Source organism: Lactuca saligna, chromosome 7 (genome assembly GCF_052625555.1).
Source record: "Lactuca saligna cultivar CGN05327 chromosome 7, ASM5262555v1, whole genome shotgun sequence".
NCBI lineage: Eukaryota > Viridiplantae > Streptophyta > Magnoliopsida > Asterales > Asteraceae > Lactuca > Lactuca saligna.
In genome coordinates this window covers 4,234,101-4,256,202 of record NC_136423.1, presented here as the reverse complement: position 1 = coordinate 4,256,202, position 22,102 = coordinate 4,234,101, and the positions used below count along the sequence as shown (strand labels likewise).

The 22,102-nt window shown below is 30.4% G+C and overlaps 2 protein-coding genes and 1 non-coding gene across 3 annotated transcripts; all 3 read left to right on the top strand.

The window, feature by feature from the left end:
- The first annotated feature begins 2,134 nt into the window (after positions 1-2,134).
- On the top strand, positions 2,135-3,963 carry LOC145004978 (Calcium-dependent lipid-binding (CaLB domain) family protein). Its single transcript, XM_078964010.1, has 4 exons — positions 2,135-2,201; positions 2,315-2,522; positions 3,438-3,573; positions 3,808-3,963. The coding sequence occupies exons 1-4, from the start codon at positions 2,135-2,137 to the stop codon at positions 3,961-3,963; spliced, it is 567 nt and encodes a 188-aa protein (XP_078820136.1).
- A 4,040-nt stretch (positions 3,964-8,003) lies between these two features.
- LOC145005066 (Pentatricopeptide repeat (PPR-like) superfamily protein) lies at positions 8,004-10,535 on the top strand. The gene is made up of 2 exons (XM_078964110.1): positions 8,004-8,132; positions 8,558-10,535. The coding sequence occupies exon 2, from the start codon at positions 8,748-8,750 to the stop codon at positions 10,428-10,430; it is 1,683 nt and encodes a 560-aa protein (XP_078820236.1). The 5' UTR covers positions 8,004-8,132; positions 8,558-8,747; the 3' UTR covers positions 10,431-10,535.
- A 2,574-nt stretch (positions 10,536-13,109) lies between these two features.
- On the top strand, positions 13,110-13,207 carry LOC145007669 (U6 spliceosomal RNA). The gene has a single exon (XR_013663042.1). It is a non-coding gene; the product is annotated as a U6 spliceosomal RNA (small nuclear RNA).
- The last annotated feature ends 8,895 nt before the right edge of the window (positions 13,208-22,102 follow it).

The following is a 22,102-nucleotide window of genomic DNA, read 5'->3' as shown; positions in this document are numbered from 1 at the left end:
AAAGGAAATATCAATCTAACTTAGCACATGCAAGATGTCAAAGATCAAGTCTAATTTAGCCCTTGGAAGTTGTTAAAAAGTTCATGTTGATGCTCAGTTTTAGAGAAGTGCACTGCTATTTCAGTTGTTCTCAAGCCCTCTCACCTTCAAGCACTTTCATCAAATGGCATAGAAAATCCGACTTAGTATGAAGGGTCATGTCTAAAGAAGTCTCCTTATAGTTTACACCTTTAAGTCCATTAGATATTGTTCACCCGAAGATATGATGTTTGTTTGTTTTGACATGTATTTACCTTAACTATAGTGTCCATGTACTTTAACTATTTCAGCTCTCACTTGGTCTTTTCTAATAACTATATATTCAGTTGTTAAAAAAACATTATAAGTTGCAAGTTACTTATTGTTTCTTCGGGTAAAATGAAAGTTACTTATTGTTTCTATGGGTAAATGAAAGTTACTTATTGTTTCTTTCAGTAAATAAATGAAAATATGTTGCTATTATGATAAATAAATGTAAGTCTATGCTATTATGGATTAAAAAAAGTGTGTTGCTTATTTTTTTTTATTATTATTATTATTATTATTATTATTATTATTATTATTATTATTATTATTATTATTATTATTATTATTATTACTATTATTTTTTGCAATTTCACCTTATTTTTATCATATGATAAATTATTGTGTATATCTTTTGAATTGTTGGAATTTATGATTATGAGCATCTTGGTAAATTGTTATCGGTGACTGAAGACATGAAGCAAGAACAACACCAGATTCTCGTAATGGGCAAGTTCGGTTTGATATGGAACTTTCAAAAAGTGAAAGTGGGTCGCAGAAATTCTATAGATATCATATATTCTTGATTCTAGACGGGGACTGTAAACGACAAATAAGAATTACACTTAGTATGTAAACTTCTCATTTCGTGATTTATTTCCTTTTTGCATATAAATATTCGGTGTAAATGCAAGAAAAAAGAGCCATTTGTTTGTCTATTATAACATCCTATTTTTATATATTTCTATTACGTTATTGTACATCCTCCCATTTTCTTTCCTCAAATTTTCAACAGGAAAATAGAATGAGTTTTAAATACCTTAAAATGACTAGAATCGTAAAAGATAAGAAAGATAATGATGTAAGTTACAACGTATTGTTTAAATTATCTAATTTTCTTATGATACAAAAATATTTCCCATCCAACTTTTATTGATGAGTATTCTATTAATTTATATTTATTTGTTATGTTTATTATTATATTTTTTGACTTTTACAATTAGTATGTTTGTGCTAATATAGAAGTTGATCATTCAAAGAATACTAGTGTGATGATGATATTCCAAGTTGCCTTTAACTTGGTTATAATATGTTTTAAGACATTCTTTTAGACCTTGTATTTTTGCTAAATCTTTTTTCTTAGAAAAACAATAATCCAATCATGCAACACGTATCTGAGTTGAACAAGGTGATGATGCACAATCACATACACGGTGCATTGCATATTCTTTTTAATACAAAATGGCAAAATATATTTTATTTTTAAAGTAAAATTATATACAAAAAAACACGTTAATTCATGTTCGATCAACCCGTCCACCGGACGGGTATAACACTAGTTGAATATGTTTGTAGGTTTATTCAATTTCAATCTAACATCCTAAACGAAGCTATCGTATCATGGGATATCATCTTTGTAGGTTTATATATATATATATATATATATATATATATATATATATATATATAGGATTAGGTTCATTTGAGATCACCTATATATATATATATATATATATATATATATATATATATATATATATATATATATATATATATATATATATATATATATATATATATATATATATATATATAATTACGTTTATTAAAATCTTCTTAATATCCATTATTAACTTTAACACCATAAAAAATGAACTAATGTCATTAAATAATATATTTTTTCTGTAATGGTTTTTTACCATTAATAACTAATAAGTTACAAGTCATAATTAAGATATTTATAACATCATTTCTGAAATCTTATATTAGCTTTTTCAAACACACGGTAGGATCGATATTCTCAATTTCTCATCCCATTTTCATTACAACTATTCTTAAAATAATCTTTCTCATGAAAGGTGGAATCTTGGAGGTTTTTCTTGAGAGTGCAAGAGGCATTAGGCACACCAATCTCATTGGTATACTTCATTTTACTCACCAATTTGGACGTTTGATTTGTTGCTAACAATGATGTTTATATATCTTTTACACAGCTAATATTTAATTTCACATATATGTATAACTTTTAAAGGTAAACCGAAGTACTATGTCATCATCGAATGTGGGATTCAACAGAATAAGAGCAAATCATCAAAGGGCGATCATCACAAAGTTTCTTGGAACGAAAAATTCAACTTTGAGTTGTCAATGTCTGAATATCAGAAGTTGACACATTTAAGATTGAGAATCATGGATAAAGAGTTATTTGCAAATGATACTGGATTTGTTGGCGAAGCCAAGTAATATCTTATCTATTATATTTGCAAATCATTCATGTATGTTATATATATATATATATATATATATATATATATATATATATATATATATATATATATATATATATATATATATATATATATATACACCCTTAAGGGTATATAAGCTTAGGTACCAAAACTCATTATAATACGTCATTTTGTTTAATATATATTCATTATAATGTTTTCGAAATTCCATTATTATCTTCCTCTTACATCACATATTTTTGCCGAACACCTACTAAGCTATATATATTATAGTTGAAAATGAAAATTATGTAAGAGGAATATAAATGTGAAATTGATAAAAAAAAATTGGAAGTAAATCAAGTTAGAAGTTGAATTATAAGAACATTGGATAATTACAATAAATATATATATATATATATATATATATATATATATATATATATATATATATATATATATATATATATATATATATATATATATATATATATATATATATATATATATAGTTCACCTAAAAAAATTACTTTCTGAACAAAGTTTTAAGACTTTTGAAATATTTGTTCTTAATATATAATTGATCAATTCATCTTTACGTTTTAGTGGGAAAAATGATAGGATTATTTGATCTTGTAATGCTTTTAGAGGTTGAATAATTAGATTGTGAGAAACATGCAAACAAAACCTTTTTTTGTAAAGGTAAATATAAAATTACCTGATTAGTTTTAACTTTAGTTTTTATGTTACAACTAATTATCATATTAATTATGATTCTTTTAATTTTCATGTTCTTCAATGTCATAATGGTTAATTTGAAAATGCACATCCAACTATCTTTTCAATACTATATACAAACAAATAATTTTTATATATCACATTTGATGTTTATAAAAATATATCTTTTCCAAATTAATCTCCTTTTAGGATTTATCTTGAAGAAATACTTGTTGAAGGAAATGAGAAAGGACTAATAGAAGTGGCACCAAAACCATACAATGTGGTTCTTGATGATGAAACTTACAAAGGGGAAATCAAAATTGGACTCAAGTTCATTCCCAATGTAAGTATACTTGCACTTCAAGGGGGTTGAATGCATATTAATTATGTGTATCTTCTTAAATTTTACTTTATACTTGATCAATCAACAAAAGACAACTTAATTTCTATTTTTGTAAGCAGAGAGATGTTTGTTTGGATTAAATGAATAAATTTTTATTAAATTGAGTGTTAAATTATGTTAAATATTTAACAACATAACAATGTGTGTTAATTTGCTTCATCTTCTGATTTGCAGGCAGTCATCAAAGAAGTGGGAAGAGGAATCAATACAATAGAAAGAGATACTGACGACACGATATGGAATAAATTGGTGGAAATGTGCAAAATTTCATGGTGTAGGCTTTCTATTTATGGTAGAAAACTAAAACCTAGTGAATATAAGCGAATCTAAAAGGCTAGCTTTTATATATGTTAGGAAGATAATAATGCTATATTTGCATATCAGTAAGCTTCTTTCATCCTTTTGTGGTTAAAATTACATTATGGTTTTAACTAATTTGCTCCTGTTTCATCCATTTTTGGGTAATTTGATCATTTTCAACTTCTCCATAGTCGAGAAATGTGGCATATTTATTTAAAGCACAATCTTTGTTAAGGGTAATCTTCTTTCTTAAATGTCCTCAACAAATGATATTAGGACAACCAAGATGGAAAAAGATAAATATAATAATTGTGACAAGGTTATTGGAAAATACAACAAAACAAGTTAAACATTTTAGACAAAACGATAAACGAACTTCGGTAAATTTGTGGAATAAAACTTATGAAATTTAAAATAAAAAACTAAAGTCAATATTTAACGTGGTTCAGTCGACTTTCCCAAATGCCCACCATTGGCTCTCCACTTACCAAGTCTTGATTTTTCACGTCATTTCTGTCGTCGTGGTCGACATGAATGAAAGAAATGAATGAATGTTCTTTTCCAAGGTTTTTGTACACAACTTAAAACAAACATTTAAGGTATTTCTTAATGAATCAAAGTAACCTACCTCCACATGCAAATGAGGAAGAGATGCTTTTATTAAACCTTCAAGACCAGTTACAATCACTTACAAATGTTGCACATCACTTGAGCTCTCAAACAAAACATTTTTTCTTGCTTATAAACTGCTCCAAACGATATGCTCTCAACCTTACAATGATTTGCTCTCTTAAAATTTCTGCCCAAGAATATTAATAAAGATTTGTGCCTATTTATATGCAAGAAAGGGAAACTCTAATTTTGATATGCTAGTTTCATCCATAATTAGCCCCTGAAGAAGATGCCATAATTGTCATCATAGAACGCCATGCAACTTCTTATAGAATTTTCAACGTTGATGGATGTGTATGACCACATTCCACGTATCATAGCACGTTCAACAACTCCCCAAAAGATCCGTACCAACACATTCTTAGCTCCTACATCACTTTCTCTCACCAGAAGAGCTTTCTGTCACCAAAGAGAGCATTCTCTCGCCATAAGAGCTTTATATCACAAAAGAGAGTTTTCTCTTACTAGGAGAGCTTTCTGCCAATAAAGAGAGGTTTGTTTATCTTAGGCCACAAGGTGTATAAAGAACAGTATATAGCAGGGTACTGAGTAGGAAAAAAACCGCACTTAGCGGGGTGTTGACTAGAACAAGAACCACACCAGGAAACACCACACCCTATGTGCGTTTTAGGTGATGGGTTTCCCCGCGCGGGATAGTCCCCCCGAGTGTCCTCTCTCTCTCTCTCTCTCTCTCTCTCTCTCTCTCTCTCTCTCTCTCTCTCTCTCTCTCTCTCTCTCTCTCTCTCTCTCTCTCTCTCTCTCTCTCTCTCTCTGATTAGCCTAAAAAATGGTATGTGTTTTTTCATTTTTTTTGATTCTCTACAAAAGAAGTATAATATTGATATAAAATATATATTTTAAAACAAAAAATGAGGGAAAATTGAAAAGTAACCATTTCCTGGGTTTGGAAGAGTGATAGGAAAATGAGATGACACTGAAGTGGTATGGGAAAAATAAATGTGATAGATGAATACATATTGCCGTCTTTACTAGAAGAGCTTTCTTTTCAAGACTTCACACCCCAATAAAGGTTGTTGACTAAACATATAATTAATTATTTATGATTAAACTTGCATGTAGATTTCAATCGACTTCCTTCTCTTCTTTTTTATTGCAAATATGTTTAAAGCATACGCTTTGAGGAGGCAAAGATGGTGGATAACTAATTAAATATCAAATGAGAATGGGTCAAAATGAGTAGAATAAGAATAGATAAATTCCAGTTAATTGATTGATAAATATTACTTATATATATATATATATATATATATATATATATATATATATATATATATATATATATATATATATATATATATATATATATATATATATATATATAGGGAAAAGTGAATATACCTTTAAGGGTATATAAGCTTAGATACCCAAACTCACTATACTATGTTGTTTTGTATCATATGTGTACATTGTAATTATCCAATGTTTTTATAATTCAACTTCTAACTTTATTTACTTTTAAGATTTTTATAAATTTCACATTTATCATCCTCTTACATAATTTTCATTTTCAACTCTAATATATATATATATATATATATATATATATATATATATATATATATATATATATATATATATAGCCTAATAGGTGTTCGGCAAAAAGAAGTGATATAAGAGGAAGACAATAATGAAATTTCGAAAATCTTCAAAGTAAATCAAGTTAAAGTTGAAGTTTAATAACATTATAATGAATATATCAAACAAAACAATTAATTATAGTGAGTTTGGGTACCTAAGCTTATATACCCTTAAAGGTATATTCATTTTTCTCATATATATATATATATATATATATATATATATATATATATATATATATATATATATATATATATATATATATTATTAATTTGAGCTATTAAACATGATTAAAGAAGTATATTATTCAAATTATAATTCAAAGTATTTGAGGATACTTGGACACCTTTCAGTTCATTTCTATATATAGAACAATGTTAAACGTTTTTATCAAAATATGCAATGAAAAGAGTTCTCTTACGAATTTATTCCCTTTCTTTTCAAATTGTTACTAAAATTTTACCGAATATCTTTATTGGAAAAATTAACAAAAGTTTGATAAAAGTTAAGATAATGTTTTTACATAAATTGATTAAAAGTTTGCTTCATTATCCACATTTACTAAATCATATAACTTCATTATTATATAAGTAAGTTAATTAAAATCATCCCAAATAAATTGAACGCCATCTTCATTTCAATGAGACGAACGAGTACGTTTTATAGTCGGTCATAATGATCATATGTGAACATTTTCATAAAGTTCTTTACTTAGATGTGTACAAAAAAAGATAGTTATTCAGATGTGAACAAACCGAAAAGGTAAGAGTAAATTACACGAATGGTCCCTGTGGTTTGGGTAATTTGTGCGTTTGGTCTCTAACTTATTATTTAATCGAATGATCCATATTGTTTATTTTTGTTGTGCGTTTGGTCCATGTTTTACTTCAAAAGACTATTGTGCCATTTTTAATTTATTTTTTATGTATTATTTTTTTTATATATTTAAAAAAATTAATAGACCCAACATATTTATATCTCGTTACCCACAAATCACTATCTCTTCATTGAATTTTCTCCGCTACGATCCAATAGAAGAGTTGTGGTGTTGGTACGCCGGAATTAAATGACCGAAAAAAGAAGGGATGGTGAAGACATCGATATCACTAAAGATGAAAATGAAATAGAAGTTAAGGAGGATGAGAGGTGGGATGGTGACTGGTCGGACCCAACTTAAATTTTTCAAATGTGGATTCAGGTTTAGAGTGAGGAGATATAAATATATAAGCTTTATTAATTTTTGAAAATATATAAAAAGTAAATACATAAAGAATAAAATGAATTAAAAATAAATTAAAAAAGGCACAATAGTTTTTTCAGATAAGACATGGGTCAAACGCACAACAAAAATAAACAGTAAGTATCATCCGAGTTAAAAAGTAAGTTAGAAACCAAACACATAACTTACCCAAACCACATGGACCATTTGTGTAATTTACTTTTACCTTTTCGGTTTGTTCAGTTTTTGTAACTATCTTTTTTATACATATCTAGGTAACGAATTTTTTAAAGGTGTTTACATATGACCATTATGATCGAATGTAATCTGCTACAACTAGACATAATGGTCATATGAAAATATTTTTAAAGAATCCGTTATCTAGATGTGTATAAATAAATATAGTTATTCATATGTGAACAAACAAAAATTTAATTATCTTAATAAGTCTATTGATTTCGTATAGCTATTACAAAATCATTTATTTTGATAATTTTTATGATTTTCTAAAAGAAAAAAGGAATGCAGTTAAACCCTAGGGTTAAGGGCTCTCAAATTTAAGCCCAAAATTAGATTCTCTAAAAAAGCGTCATTCCTTCCTGGGCTTTGTTCTCCATGTCCATGAGAGTGAGTATGGGACTACTCCTTCGTCCCTCGACCTCCGTTTCTTGTCTTCTGGGCGAATATCTCTGCTCCGACTTCTTAAGCGGTAAGTTATTTTAATTTGTAATTGATTCATACAATTTATCAGTCTTTGCTTTCCCTGTTCAAACCAAAGCTTGATTCTTGAGTTGTTATTATTATGTTTACGGTGTAAAATTAGGTTACAAATCAGCGACTCTGATTTTGTTTATTTACATACTGCTTATGTACGTATGTACAGTTGTTGAAACTGAGCGATTTAAGTGTCAATTTCTCATCATCGTCATTGATTTTGATTTGGGAAATGGATGCACCAAACCAAACTGAAAAAATCCAATATTATCTGCGAAGCATATTAATTGTTTATAGAAATTGAAATACTTATAAGGTGCTTTAGAAGAGGTTTGTTGATACAACGCCATCCATGGCTATAGTTTGAAGATTTTGTGGATTTCTTTCTCTCATTCTTCTGGTTGCCATTGTGTTTGACAGTTAACCTCCTAGTTTTCAACTATGTAAGGAAGCAACAAAACCAGCCCAAGCCAATTACAAACACACTGCAGATTGCAGAAGAAGAATCGACAAAAATACATGCTCTAGATATCTACATGCTCTAGATATCTGGTATACCTAGGCTGAAACAAACCCATGCATATTGAAAGTTGCAGAGCTAAAGAGAAAGATGATGAAGGGCTCTCAAATCTTAAAGGAAGCCAGGAAATTCCATCAACACATGAGCAACACACACTGCTGCTACTCCACCACTAACTCTCCTGTTCCTGTGGCTGTGGATGTGGATCCATTTGCTGCCCACCCTTCACACCACCACCTCTCCATTATCGAATCCAAATCCCAACTCCTGAAATCTTACACAGTTACTCCCCCAATCAAACCCTGGCCTCAAAAACTCTATCCCAAACGCCTTGTCTCCATCATCACCCGCCAACAAAACCTTGACCTTGCCCTCCAAATCTTCTACCATGCTGGGAACTACCACCCTGGCTTTGAACATAATTACGAAACCTACCACTCCATCATCCACAAACTCTCTCGTGCACGTGCCTTTGAACCTGTTGAAACCCTTCTTTCCCAGCTACAGAAATCAAGCATCAAGTGTGGGGAGAATCTTTTCATCGATGTCTTACGTAATTATGGAATTGCCAGCAGACCAAAAGATTCCTTACGCATCTTCTTGAGGATCAAGGACTTTGGTGTCACAATATCCGTACGTTCTTTAAACACCCTTCTGAATGTTTTGATTCAGAACAGAAAATACGAAGTGGTGCATGCTTTGTTCAAAAACAGTCAAAAGAAGTTCAATATCACACCCAATGTGTTTACTTGTAACATTCTTTTAAAAGCATTTTGTAAGAAGGGTGATATAGAAGGTGCACTCAAGGTGCTCGATGAAATGCCAGCAATGGGGATGGTGCCGAATGTTGTGAGTTATACTACTGTAATGGGAGCTTATGTTTTTAAAGGAGATATGGTGGGTGCAAAGAAGATGTTTGATCAGATTCTTGATAGAGGATGGATCCCTGATGCCACCACTTACACAATCTTGATGGATGGGTTTTGTAAGCAAGGGAGATTGGTTGATGCTGTGAGAGTGATGGATGAGATGGAGGATAATAAAGTTGAGCCCAATGATGTTACTTATGGGGTTATGATCGAAGCTTTTTGCAAAAACAACAAGACAGGTGAAGCTTTGAATTTGCTAGATGATATGTTTGAGAAGAAATACGTGCCGACTTCTGCTCTTTGTTGTAGATTGATTGATGTGTTATGTGAAAATGGGAAGGTTGAGGATGCATGTGATCTATGGAAGAAGCTCTTGCGGAAGAATTGTACTCCTGATAATGCCATATCAAGTACACTTATACACTGGTTGTGTAAAAAGGGGAAGATTTGGGAAGCGAGGAAGTTGTTTGATGAGTTTGAAAGGAGTTCGATTCCTAGTGTTTTAACTTATAATACCCTGATTGCTGGAATGTGTGAGATGGGAGAGTTGTGTGAGGGTGGTAGGTTGTGGGATGACATGGTGGAGAAGGGATGTGTTCCTAATGCATTTACATATAACATGTTGATCAAAGGGTTTTGTAAAGTTGGTAATGCAAGGGAAGGGGTTAGGATTTTGGAGGAGATGTTGGGGAAGAGGTGTTTACCGAATAAAAGCACTTATAATATCATACTTGTGGGGCTTTGTAACTCAGGGGAGGAAGATGAAGTGATGAAGGTACTTGAGATGGCTGCTTCAAGTGGACAAATGATTGATGCGGATGTTTGGCAACTTCTTGTAACAAAGTTTGGTAGTAATTTTAGTAAGATAGGAGAAGGCCTTTTTCATTCCACATTGCTAAAGTAAAGGCCTTTTTGATTCCATATACAAAACATATACTCATTTGACTCATTTAACATTAAGTTTGGAATTTTGATGATCAATTCAAATAGTATGAAGTTGTCACTCTCTTTTGGAACCTTTGCATAAAATCTCAATCTTTTGTACATGTATTTGCAAACTAACTATTGTTTACAGTTTAATAATTCTAATTTACATGAGATCAAATAGGATTTGAGATGAGCTCAATAGGGTCTAAGATAAGCCTAAATACATGTTGCAGAAATGGATACAAAGAATGAGGTGGGACAATGAAACAAAAAGCATAGAGACAAAGGAAAAATTGTATCAAAAGGCAAGGGGCAATGTAGGGTTACACCCTATGGTACACCTGTGGTGGTACATAGGTGTAAAAAAGTGTCCAAACCTAACCCAATTGAACCCAAAAGCAACCACAACCATCAAAACACACGGAAACTTGGAAATCACCACCACCACTTGCCTCCTCCACCACCACCCACTGAAAATCAAAAGACCCACTGAAAATCAAAAGGCATAACACATATGGCGGCAACTACTAGGGTTTATGACGAAAACAACAGAGTTAGCGGCGCCACCACCACCACTACTATTGTATGAAAATCAAAACACAGAGCAGGGTGGCGAGCTGACGACGACTCGAGTTGGTAGTGGTTGCTTCTAATGGTGATAGGGGATGTGGTGAAATGGAAAAGGCGAGATAAGGGGTTTCAGTTTTCTAACAGAGGAAGGAGGGTGGTGTAGGTAGCTTCAGTGGTCGGAAGACAGTGATGGTTGGTGGGGATGATGGCAAAGGGAAAGCATGTTTCTAGTGGTGTGTGCAGATCCGAAATGACGACAGATTATGGTTGATGGCAGAGGGAAATATTTCAAGTGATGTGCGCAGATTCGAAATGGCGATGGTCTTTGGTTTTTCAGCGCATGAAGGAAGGTGGCTTAGGTAGCTCTCGTGGTCAGATGATAGTGGTGGTTAGTGGGGTTTGATGGCGGAGGAAGGCGGTTCCAGCAGTGTGTACAGATTCGAAAATTGTGGCAATTTTTGGTTTTCTGACAAAGGGAGGAGGGTGATTAGCAGTGGCGGTTTTAGGCAGGTCCCGGTGTAGCACCAACAATATCTGTTTTTTCTGTCCGCAGTGGAAAAAATTTCGATTTTTTTTTACCTATTTTTTATGTATCAGCAATACATACTATATCTTCGTGCATATGCCGCCCATGATGGTTAGTTGTTAGAAGTACCCACTATGGTCGATATTTGATTTCGGCTTAAATTAATACCCGATACTCGGACCAATTTAAATATATACCACTGTTTTTTTGGGGGCTTATTAGTTGTTAGAAGTTAAATATACCAAATTAGTTAATTCGTGTGGACCCAAGTACCTATGGTGTTGTGCACCAATACACGATATTGTCATATTCGTACTCTAGCTGCAAAAAAACAATTTTAACTAACTATTAACCACTATTCTTTTAATCCACTTTTGGAGGGAAGATTCTGTCAATCTCAACTCTATGATATGCCATACATATATATTGTCAAAATATAACTTTTATATATATATATATATATATATATATATATATATATATATATATATATATATATATATATATATATATATATATATATATATATATATATATATAACATGGTTTGACAAAAATACAAGATATCCAAATTATTGATAATCATATAGCATACAATATTCCTCAACATAGTAATTGTGAATTTATTTAAAGATGGTCTTTGACACTCAAGATTTTAAAATTAACATAATAATTAAGCGTATAACACATAAATAAATAAAAAACTATATAATGATTTTATCTTTTATTTATTTTGATTGTTTAAGACTATGTTTTCAAATGGGTCATTTAATCTATTAAATTAAATTCCATCACTAGACCATAACTCAATTATTTTCATAAATTGATTTTTTTTCCCAGTAAACTCAAAACTTGATGGAAAGCACGTCTATACAACTTAAACATTTTATATATAACCACGTTGTGCGATATATTTACTTTATTATAGTTACTTAATTTTTTTTGTCAACTTTTTTTTTTTTTTTTTTTATCTTTTATTTTTATGTTTATTTATTTTTGTTAGAATCTGATATTGATATATAAATATATAGGTATGGGGAAATACCACAGTTATTCAAAATAACATTTGAAAACATATTTTGGATAGTTATACTTAGGGTTGGAATTTGTACAGTATCAGATATTTTTGTTTCCAAACCGTGTACCATATAAATTATAGTTGGTATGTGATTTTGGTTACAACTACCGTACCAATAATAATTTGTACCAACCTAATTGACTAACAGTAAGTTCGGTTGGTACATGTTAGTAATGATATATACGATATACCAACATATATGAGTGTTTTGCGAATTAGGTTTTATGTGTTATTGTGCACATAAAGCATACATTTTTTTTTGTAAATAAGAGTTTTGTGAATGGTTGGAAAGGAAATTCAATCCAAAAAGATTATATAGTTTTGTACCATGAATTTATACTTAACAATGGAGTAAATGAGATACGTTAATATGAGTTTAAACTTTAAACATCACTAGACGGTAAAAGTTAATATCAAAGCTCTTGAACTCATAACCATCAAATACATTTAAAATTTTCCTTTAGGGGACATTCGATAAAATTGAAACGATACATTCGATAAAATTGAAACGATACAGAGAAGATTAACATGACCCTGCGCAATGATGACATGTACAAGTCGAAAAATGGTCCAAAAAAATTCGCCATTCCAAAAAAAAAATACATTTAAAATTAAAATATACAATCTTATATATATATATATATATATATATATATATATATATATATATATATATATATATATATATATATATATATATATATATATATATATATATATATATGGAGTGGTTCAAATAAAAACCAAAAAATGTTAAGAACCGTAAAAACCTCTAACTATAGATGTTTATAAAGGGTTTAGGGTAACCCTAAACCTCAAACCCTAACCCCTAACAACTAAACCTCAAACCTTAACCCCTAACCCCTAAACTCTAAACCCTAAACCCTTTATAAACACCCTAAACCCTAAACCCTTTATAAACATCTAAAATTAGTGGTTCTTACGGTTCTTAACATTTTTTGGTTCTCATTTGAACCACTCCCTATATATATATATATATATATATATATATATATATATATATATATATATATATATATATATATATATATATATATATATATATATATATATATATATATATATATATATGTTCAGGTTCATTTGAGACCATTCTAATTTTGTGAGACCGTGAGACCAAATCTAAAAATATTTTAAAATGCAAAATAAATGGAAAATTCCAAAAATTCTTTTTTTAAATATTATTTTTGGAACTTGAATTAACTAAAAAAATTTAAAAATATATAAAAAATAAAAAAAATTCTGTTTTTTTTAAATAAGTGAAATATTATAATAGAATATTACACTGACATATTCTAAAAAATAATTTTAAAATGCAGAATAAATGGAAAAATCTAAAAATTCTTTTTTTAAATATTATTTTCGGAACTTAAATTAACTAAAAAAAATAAAAATAAAAAATAATAAATTCCATTTTTTTTAAAAAATATATTCTAAAAAATAATTTTAAAATGCAAAATAAATGGAAAAATCCAAAAATTCTTTTTTTAAATTATATTTTTTCGGAACTTGAACTAACTAAAAAAAATAAAATATAATAAAAAATTATAAAAAATGCATCTCACAGTCTCACAAATTAGGTCGTTTCACATGAACGTAACCTTATATATATATATATATATATATATATATATATATATATATATATATACATACATACATATACATATATATATATATATATATATATATATATATATATATATATATATATAGGGAGTGGTTCAAATGAGAACCAAAAAAGGTTAAGAAACGTAAGAACCTCTAATTTTAGATGTTTATAAAGGGTTTAGGATAACCCTAAACCCTAAACCTTAAACTCTAACCGCTAAACCTTAAACCCTAAACCCTTTATAAACACTCTAAACCCTTTATAAACACCCTAAACCCTTAACCCTAACCTCTAAACCCTAAACTCTAAACCTTAAACCCTTTATAAACATCTAAAATTAGAGGTTCTTAACCTTTTTTGGTTCTCATTTAAAGCTATATATATATATATATATATATATATATATATATATATATATATATATATATATATATATATATATAGATCATGGTACTACCAACAAAACTCGTCGGCTACCAACATAATTGATTCCGTTCGTACACATGTTTGTTGGGTTTTCATGATACCTAATTGTCATCCCTAGTTAAACGCTATTAATTGGAAATCATATGCTGCCTTCGTTGTAGAACATTTCAACTTCTTGAAAATCAAAGAGTTTCGCATCTTCCAAATCACCCAAACCAAAGAGTAAAATAAGACTAAATTGTCTTCTTATTCTTCCCAGAAGTAGCAGTATTCAAAGCAATGAAGAACTCTAACCTGTTACAAGAACCGAATGCAAGATATCACTCCAAACTAAAAACTAATTCCAAATGTGAATAGAGAAGTCACATTTGAAAAATAGATGGTCAATGTTCTCCTCTTCCTTGTTGCTAATTTGAGTTACATGAGATGATGACCTTCTTACCATTATATATTCTTCTTTCTCATTGCCATCTAAATTTCATCCAACACAAACGTAGGGTTCCCTTTAACACCTTCAACGTTCGATTTATTTTCTTCAAAGTTTGAATCATTATAGTCCTCCATTTTACTATAATGAAGCATCAACATGAACATAACAGTCACTAACTGTCACAACTAGCATTTTAGCTAGGAAATTCTATTCTTATGTAACCATTTAACTATTGTAATCATGCACTTTAAGTAAATCTCACTCAATGCTCGTTTAGATTCATTAATTATATTCATCAAAGAATCTGAAAACCGTAAGAATCCCGGTTGGAGCCCATTCTGGACTAGGAGTTCCTTATTGGGCATAAAGGACCAATAAGCACCCAATTCATCTTTATGGGATTTAGAAGCCCTAATTGGATCCTAATTGGACCTAATTCTTAAATCCAAAACATTTTGGACCATTTGGGTCTAGAATGACTCATTCTAACCCTAATGGGTCTTATTCTATCCAATTAACCATTAGTGAACCATAAGCCCATTCTTTTACTCTAATTGGGTCGTGAATGCTTCCAATAGCCCAATGGGCCGAAAATTTTTATGTTTAGGATCCAAATATCCTAACTAAAGTTAATGGGCCCAAGCTACTCCAACTCTTTCTTCTTGGCCCAAAAATCTCGGCTCATGTATACAAAAAAAAAAAGAAGGAAAAGAAGAGATTAAGGGGGGGTGACATTGGAGTGCCACCTCCATTTTATACACCATATAACCATGAAAAGAACAACATGTATCCATGCTAGTCACTTCCTCTCTCTCTCTCTCTCTCTCTTTCTCCCATCTCTTGTTATTCTCGGCCGAATGCAACATACACGCACACACCCTACCAAATTCTCTCCATTCTGTCTAAGATCATCCATCTTCTTCCTCCAAAAATTCTCAAGGTTTTGCTTATGTTTCAAGAGGATTTTTACAAGATAATCATCACTTTTGGTAAGTCTTTACACATCCAAGCTTCATAACTTCACTCTCTTGTTAGATCATTCTTTTAAACAAAGTTTTTGGTGTTTATACTCCTAGAAATCGTCCTAAACTCGAGATCTACATCAAAGGTGTGCTAAGACCAAAAATCATTCCACTTCTTCTTCAAAACCGAAGCATCAAGCAAAAGGTGAGTTCATACCCCCTTGTTTTTCAGTTTTCATATGGTTTTTGGGGGAGAATGCAAGTAAAATGTGTAGATCTATGTGTTAGATGCATGTTTTGTGTGAATACTTGGTTTATTTGGTAACAATGGGTTTGATCTTAACAAATCTCGAAATTTAAGTATTATTTAGCAAAGATATACGAAACTATTACATTATATACATCACATTACCAAAACAAAAATGATTACATGTTTAAGATACAAAAAGTTTCAACAAAAACTTGGTTAAGGGTCAAAATTGTCAAGAAAACAAAAGATAAGGGTAAAAAAGTGTCATATAAGCTTTCTTAAGGGCCAAACAGGTCCTACTTGTATAAAAAGGTGTTTTTATGTTAAACATACTTAAAAAAGGGCTAAAATGAAAATTTAAGCTTAATGGGCCAACATTTGGGCCTCACGGTTTTTGGGGCCCAAATTGTGAAAAAATGGAGTTTTGGGTTAGAAATGATATTTAGCAAAATTTTGGGGTCATAAATGAAGATAAACCAAATTTAAGGGTAAAAATAGCATTCATTTCAAATTGGACCAAAAATGTAAACTTTTCTAAAAATTAGGCCGAAAGTGTAATTTTTTACAAACAAAGGGCCGAAATGCACTTTTCTGCAAAACATGGTTCTAAATGTGAAAAATATAACTTTTGGGTTAAAACCGTATGTTAGGTGCATTTCATGTACCCATTTTGTAGCTTTATTTTATAAAAGTACATTGCATATAGGCTTAAACTCATGCATTTTGCATGTTTTCGGGATTTTTCATGAGGCAATTTCATTCAAATACTTTTGTGATATTTCAGGGACTTTTGAAGGAAGGATATTGTTGGAGGAGGTAAATAAAAGCTGCGGACAAAATTTCAGGACTTGCGGAGCACCGAGGAGCAAGATATCAAAGAAATGAAGATTTTAGTTTTACAGAGATTTACACGGCCGTGTAAATGCAAACCTTGCGTTTACACGGGCCGTGTAAACGTAGATTTATGCGCAATATATTTTTGCGTTTACGCGGGCCGTGTAAATGACAGTGTTAATTTACGCGGGCCGTGTAAACATAAACGTGAGTTTTAAAGCAGTTTTTCACCATTCTTAAAGGGGGGAACCGACTTTTTACTTAAGGGGTCGACTTTTGGAGTAGAGAAGGCAAATTTCTTGAGGATTTTGAAGTTGATTAACACTTGGGAACATTTGATTTCATTTTGTAAGAACTTTAATTTCATTTTCTAGATTTGTGATCTTGTTCTAGCCATGAGTGGCTAGAACCCTAAATTCTCCAACTTTATGTCTTGACATTTGGATGTGATTTCAATCATATGACTTGATGTTTGCTTTCAATTTTCTATCTAGTGAATTTGATTTTGTCTCAATCGAACGTTTGATTCTAATTATGATTCTTATTGGCCATTTGAATTAGGGTTAGATCATTCAAGTTATCTAATTACAAAATCCATAATTGTTTTGTAAATTAGACTAGGTAACAAGCACTAATCTGATCTCTATTGAATGAAATTAGTGTAAATCTTTTCACACATTCTTACGCTCCCGAGCTTTTGAGGAGTATTGAGTGTTGTTGGGAACATTCACATAAAGCTTAAAGCAACCTTTCAATCCAATTCTAAGAGCTTGTTTAGATTAGGTTAGTAAGGTTAGGATTAATCAAAGAGCTTGTTTTGGTTAATTATTGTGGTGAATGGGAAGTTAGACCTTGTTAACACTTTCAAGTACCAACTTAGATATAATTAAACAAATATCTTGTCATCCATGGAATCACATTGCTAATTTGTCTTGCATAGAGTTGGAGTTCTCACAAATCCTGAATTTGTTTCATTTAATTGATCATTTACTTATTGCTTTATTCTTTTGTTTAAATCATTGCATACCAACCCCCCATTTATGTGACCATTATTGTACCTTCCGCAAAAAGGTATAAACATTTGTTCCGTGTTTCTATGGATCGACCCTACTTGCCTTGTATTACATTTCTAGTACAAAGTAGTAGTGTTTAAGGAGTTATTTTATCCCTTTATTTGTTGGGTTTGACACGCTTAATACCGTAATTTTTTAGACATTTGGAACAAAAATTGCAAATTTTATAACTTACGGACTAAAGTGTCATTTTTACAAAACTTTGGGCCTTAACTAAAAATTTGAGGATCATTGGACAAAAATGTTGTTTTTACAAACAGAAAGCTTCTTAACGTCAATTTGGTAAACCTTGAGCTAAACGAACAACGAAACAAAACGAACGAACGGAATATGTCGATAATCAATAATTTGGCTTAATGTTCATGATACCTGGCCGTTGGGCCCTAAGGGCCCAACTAAGTGTATATTGAGCCCAATGTGTTCCATGACATGTTTAGTAGGCCTTGTGACACACTTACATGTTGATTTGGGCCTAATTTATGGGTTGCATGCTTATTGGGCCTTTGTGGCCCTTTTCATGCCAATTGGGCCTAAATTACCCTGTTACTATGTTAGTGGACCTTTGTGGCCCATTTACATGTTAACTGGGCTTGGAATGAAAATTCACATACTTGTAGATCGTAAATATACTTCTACATGAATTATAAATTTGTGTACATACCTTTGGAATGGAAGAATCAATAACTAACGAGTAAAACATTAAACATGGGGAAATTCTTATCAATCGGGAAAGGTTGAGAATCTAGTTAGACTTGTCGGTTGGCACCTCTGAGTGTACAATCATAGCCTGTAGTTATAATCAGAGTTTTCTGGATGGAAAGCGGGAGTTTGTGTATAGATCTATACAGGGTGACCCCCACGCCTTAACTGCTCGCTACAGCTAGACTAGGTCAGTCTAGTGCGACAACATCCTTAGCAAGACCGACATTTGGAAAAATACCAAGACGGACGACCTAGTCATTATCATTCATGATTATAACGGCTCACGTAGGGATTCAACACCACTTAAACACATAGAAGATTAATTCTTTAATTGTGTCAATACGAAAAACACTTAATCAACGAGTCAAGAACCTAGACATTAAGGCAGAAAATATCGGAAAAAATAGTCATATACAATTATCACTTATTCACAATACAATACACTCATATACGTTATAACTATGAATTTCGCACATGCATTTATACTCGATTTACACATCATTTTCAGCCAATTTACAGAAAATGTCAGATTTTCTGGGTTTTTATGAAAGATACAAGATTTTTATTCAACCATACTTATGAACTCACCAACATTATATATATTGGCGTTTTCAAAATAACTTGTATTTTCAGGTAATCGTTAAGCTGGATGAATTGCAAGTGTGTTTGGTTTTGTTTATGTAATATCACTTGTCGTACATTTAAAAATTTGAACTTATGTAATTTAACAATCTACTTGATGTAAACAATGTTGGTTGTGTTATGTAATGTTGGTGATGAATGCGTTATGCTTCATGTATATTTATTATGATGATTATTCAATTGTTAGTCACACGAGCCCCCGGATGATTCCGCCGTCTGGTTTGAAGGTGTGACACTAACTTTCAACCATTCACCAAACGACGGGTAATAAAAATTCTAACACAAATAATGAATTTTCTTTTCATCAATTAACCAATCAATGTTATGGACTTGATCAACGATGTTTGAGACATGAATCTCACGTGAGTTAAAGGAACCCTAATTCAATACCATCATTGAATGTTGATGTGGGTGAGGCCATGAGGGGTATTTGGTTTTCCGTTCTATGTAAGAATGAATAATCATTTACATATAAAAGGGTTAAATGAGCAAAACATCCAAGTCAGCGGGCTTACTAAGAGACAAAAATGTGGTCGTACATTGAAAATATTGAATAATATGTTGTTCGATTTGGAAAACAAATGTATACTCAAAATTGAAATATAATTATGTGCTGACTTTTGTATCATTTCCCTTTGATTAAATTACAAAAATAATATTTTGTTCTATTGACAATTATCTTTCAATGAAACTTATTCAAATAGATTTATAAAAAATAAAAAAAAATAAATAAATAACAACCATTATAGATTTAGAGTTGCTCTTATTTAAGATTCTAAACGAGCGAGTGATGGTATGGTATAAGAAAGAAATAATGAGATTTATTGAAGAGATTAGTTGTGAAACTTGTGTTATAAGAGTTTATTAAAAAAAAATCAAATTAAATATGAAAATCTAAAAATTTAGGAAGTTTGAATTTTTAAGGAAATACAAAAATAAAATTTTGAATTATTGAAATGTAATGTTTAATTTGTTATTTTTAACTTTTTTTTTATTTCTCTTTAAAATTTAAACAAATACAATAATTGGATTCATTTTAAAATTTTAGAAATTAAAATAAAAGTTACATTAATAAAATTGATATGCATTTATTATTACATTTATTATAATTATTTAATTTGAATAATATATGAAATTTAATAAATCTAAAAAAACCATAAAATGACAAGTGAAAAAAAATAATATATCAAAAAAAAAATAGAAAATGACAAATATCAAATACAATGAGAGCATGACATGTGGCAAAAAGATTTTTATTTAATATTTTATATATGGATTACATTTAAATTGTAATATTTTTTTATATCTAATAGAAGTAATATGATTTTATTTTTTGTTATTTAAAATAAAATAATCATGTGTAAAAGGTGTGTTAGAGAATGTTTTAAAGCCCCGATTATAAAGAATATGTGATTATTCAGGTTTCGGTAGTTAAAGTTTTGTATAAAAGCAACAATAGAAGAACAAAAACACTTGAGTCACATAAGAAGATAAAAGGTAGATTAGATATAAACAATTGAGTTTGTACACAACTGTATGAAAAATGCCTTCTTAAATATTTCATATTAAATTCCCTATAAATATTATTCGAATTTAATTTGTTACCCAACCGATCAATGTATTCAACTTGTCATGTCTAATCATTATTGAAATAACTAAATGTAAACCGATAGGAGAAAAGTAAAGGAATCTTGTAAATCAATTTCAAAGTCATTAATATTTTGTACTAGATACTAAAAATAAATAAATAGTACTATATTAAAGTTTTATAATAACAAAATATTGAGTATTCTACATAAATATTCTATGATTTACCGTTTTCTTTGAAATATTAATGTGATTTATAACCTAACAACCTTTTCTTTGTTCAAATTATCACTTTAAAAAGAGAAACTTAATAAGGTAATTAACTTTTCGATTTATTCACATTTTGATTACTATCTTTTTGTATACATCTAGATAGTGAAGTTTTTAGAAGTGTTCACATATATAAACATTATGACCGAGTGTAGCAAGTTACATCCGGTCATAATGGTCATATGTTGTAACATCCAAAAAATATGGTCCAAAATTTTCATTTTAAATCATTTAAGAAAAACTCATAATTTATCAAACAACATAATAAAATCATAAGTCATGTATCTAAAACATCATATCAAAATATTGTATCAAAACTATGCGTCAAATATCAGAGTCTAAAACATCCCAGACTGAAAACTGTGATGTGTGACATGCAATCATCCCGAGTCTTTTCCTTTGCTAGTGGAAGTACCTAAAACCAAAACTGAAAACTGTAAGCACGAAGCTTAATGAGTCTCCCCAAACTACCATGTATCATACACATAATCACATACTGCAAACATTGGGCCTAGACCGCTACATCGGGCCCCACCTGACATCGGACGAATCTGACATCAGACCCTTCCTGACATCAGGCCCCGCCAAGCATTGAGCCCCGCTCAGGATACAGATCTGTTTCTACTAGGCCTTGTCAACTTCTAAACCTTTTTGTGACACCACATG

Coding starts and splice junctions, on each gene's coding strand:
- LOC145004978 (XM_078964010.1), top strand. CDS start 2,135: ATGAAAGGTGGAATCTTGGAGGTTTTTCTTGAGAGTGCAAGAGGCATT. Junction 2,202..2,314: donor TAGGCACACCAATCTCATTG/GTATACTTCATT, acceptor TAACTTTTAAAG/GTAAACCGAAGTACTATGTC. Junction 2,523..3,437: donor GGATTTGTTGGCGAAGCCAA/GTAATATCTTAT, acceptor ATCTCCTTTTAG/GATTTATCTTGAAGAAATAC.
- LOC145005066 (XM_078964110.1), top strand. CDS start 8,748: ATGATGAAGGGCTCTCAAATCTTAAAGGAAGCCAGGAAATTCCATCAA.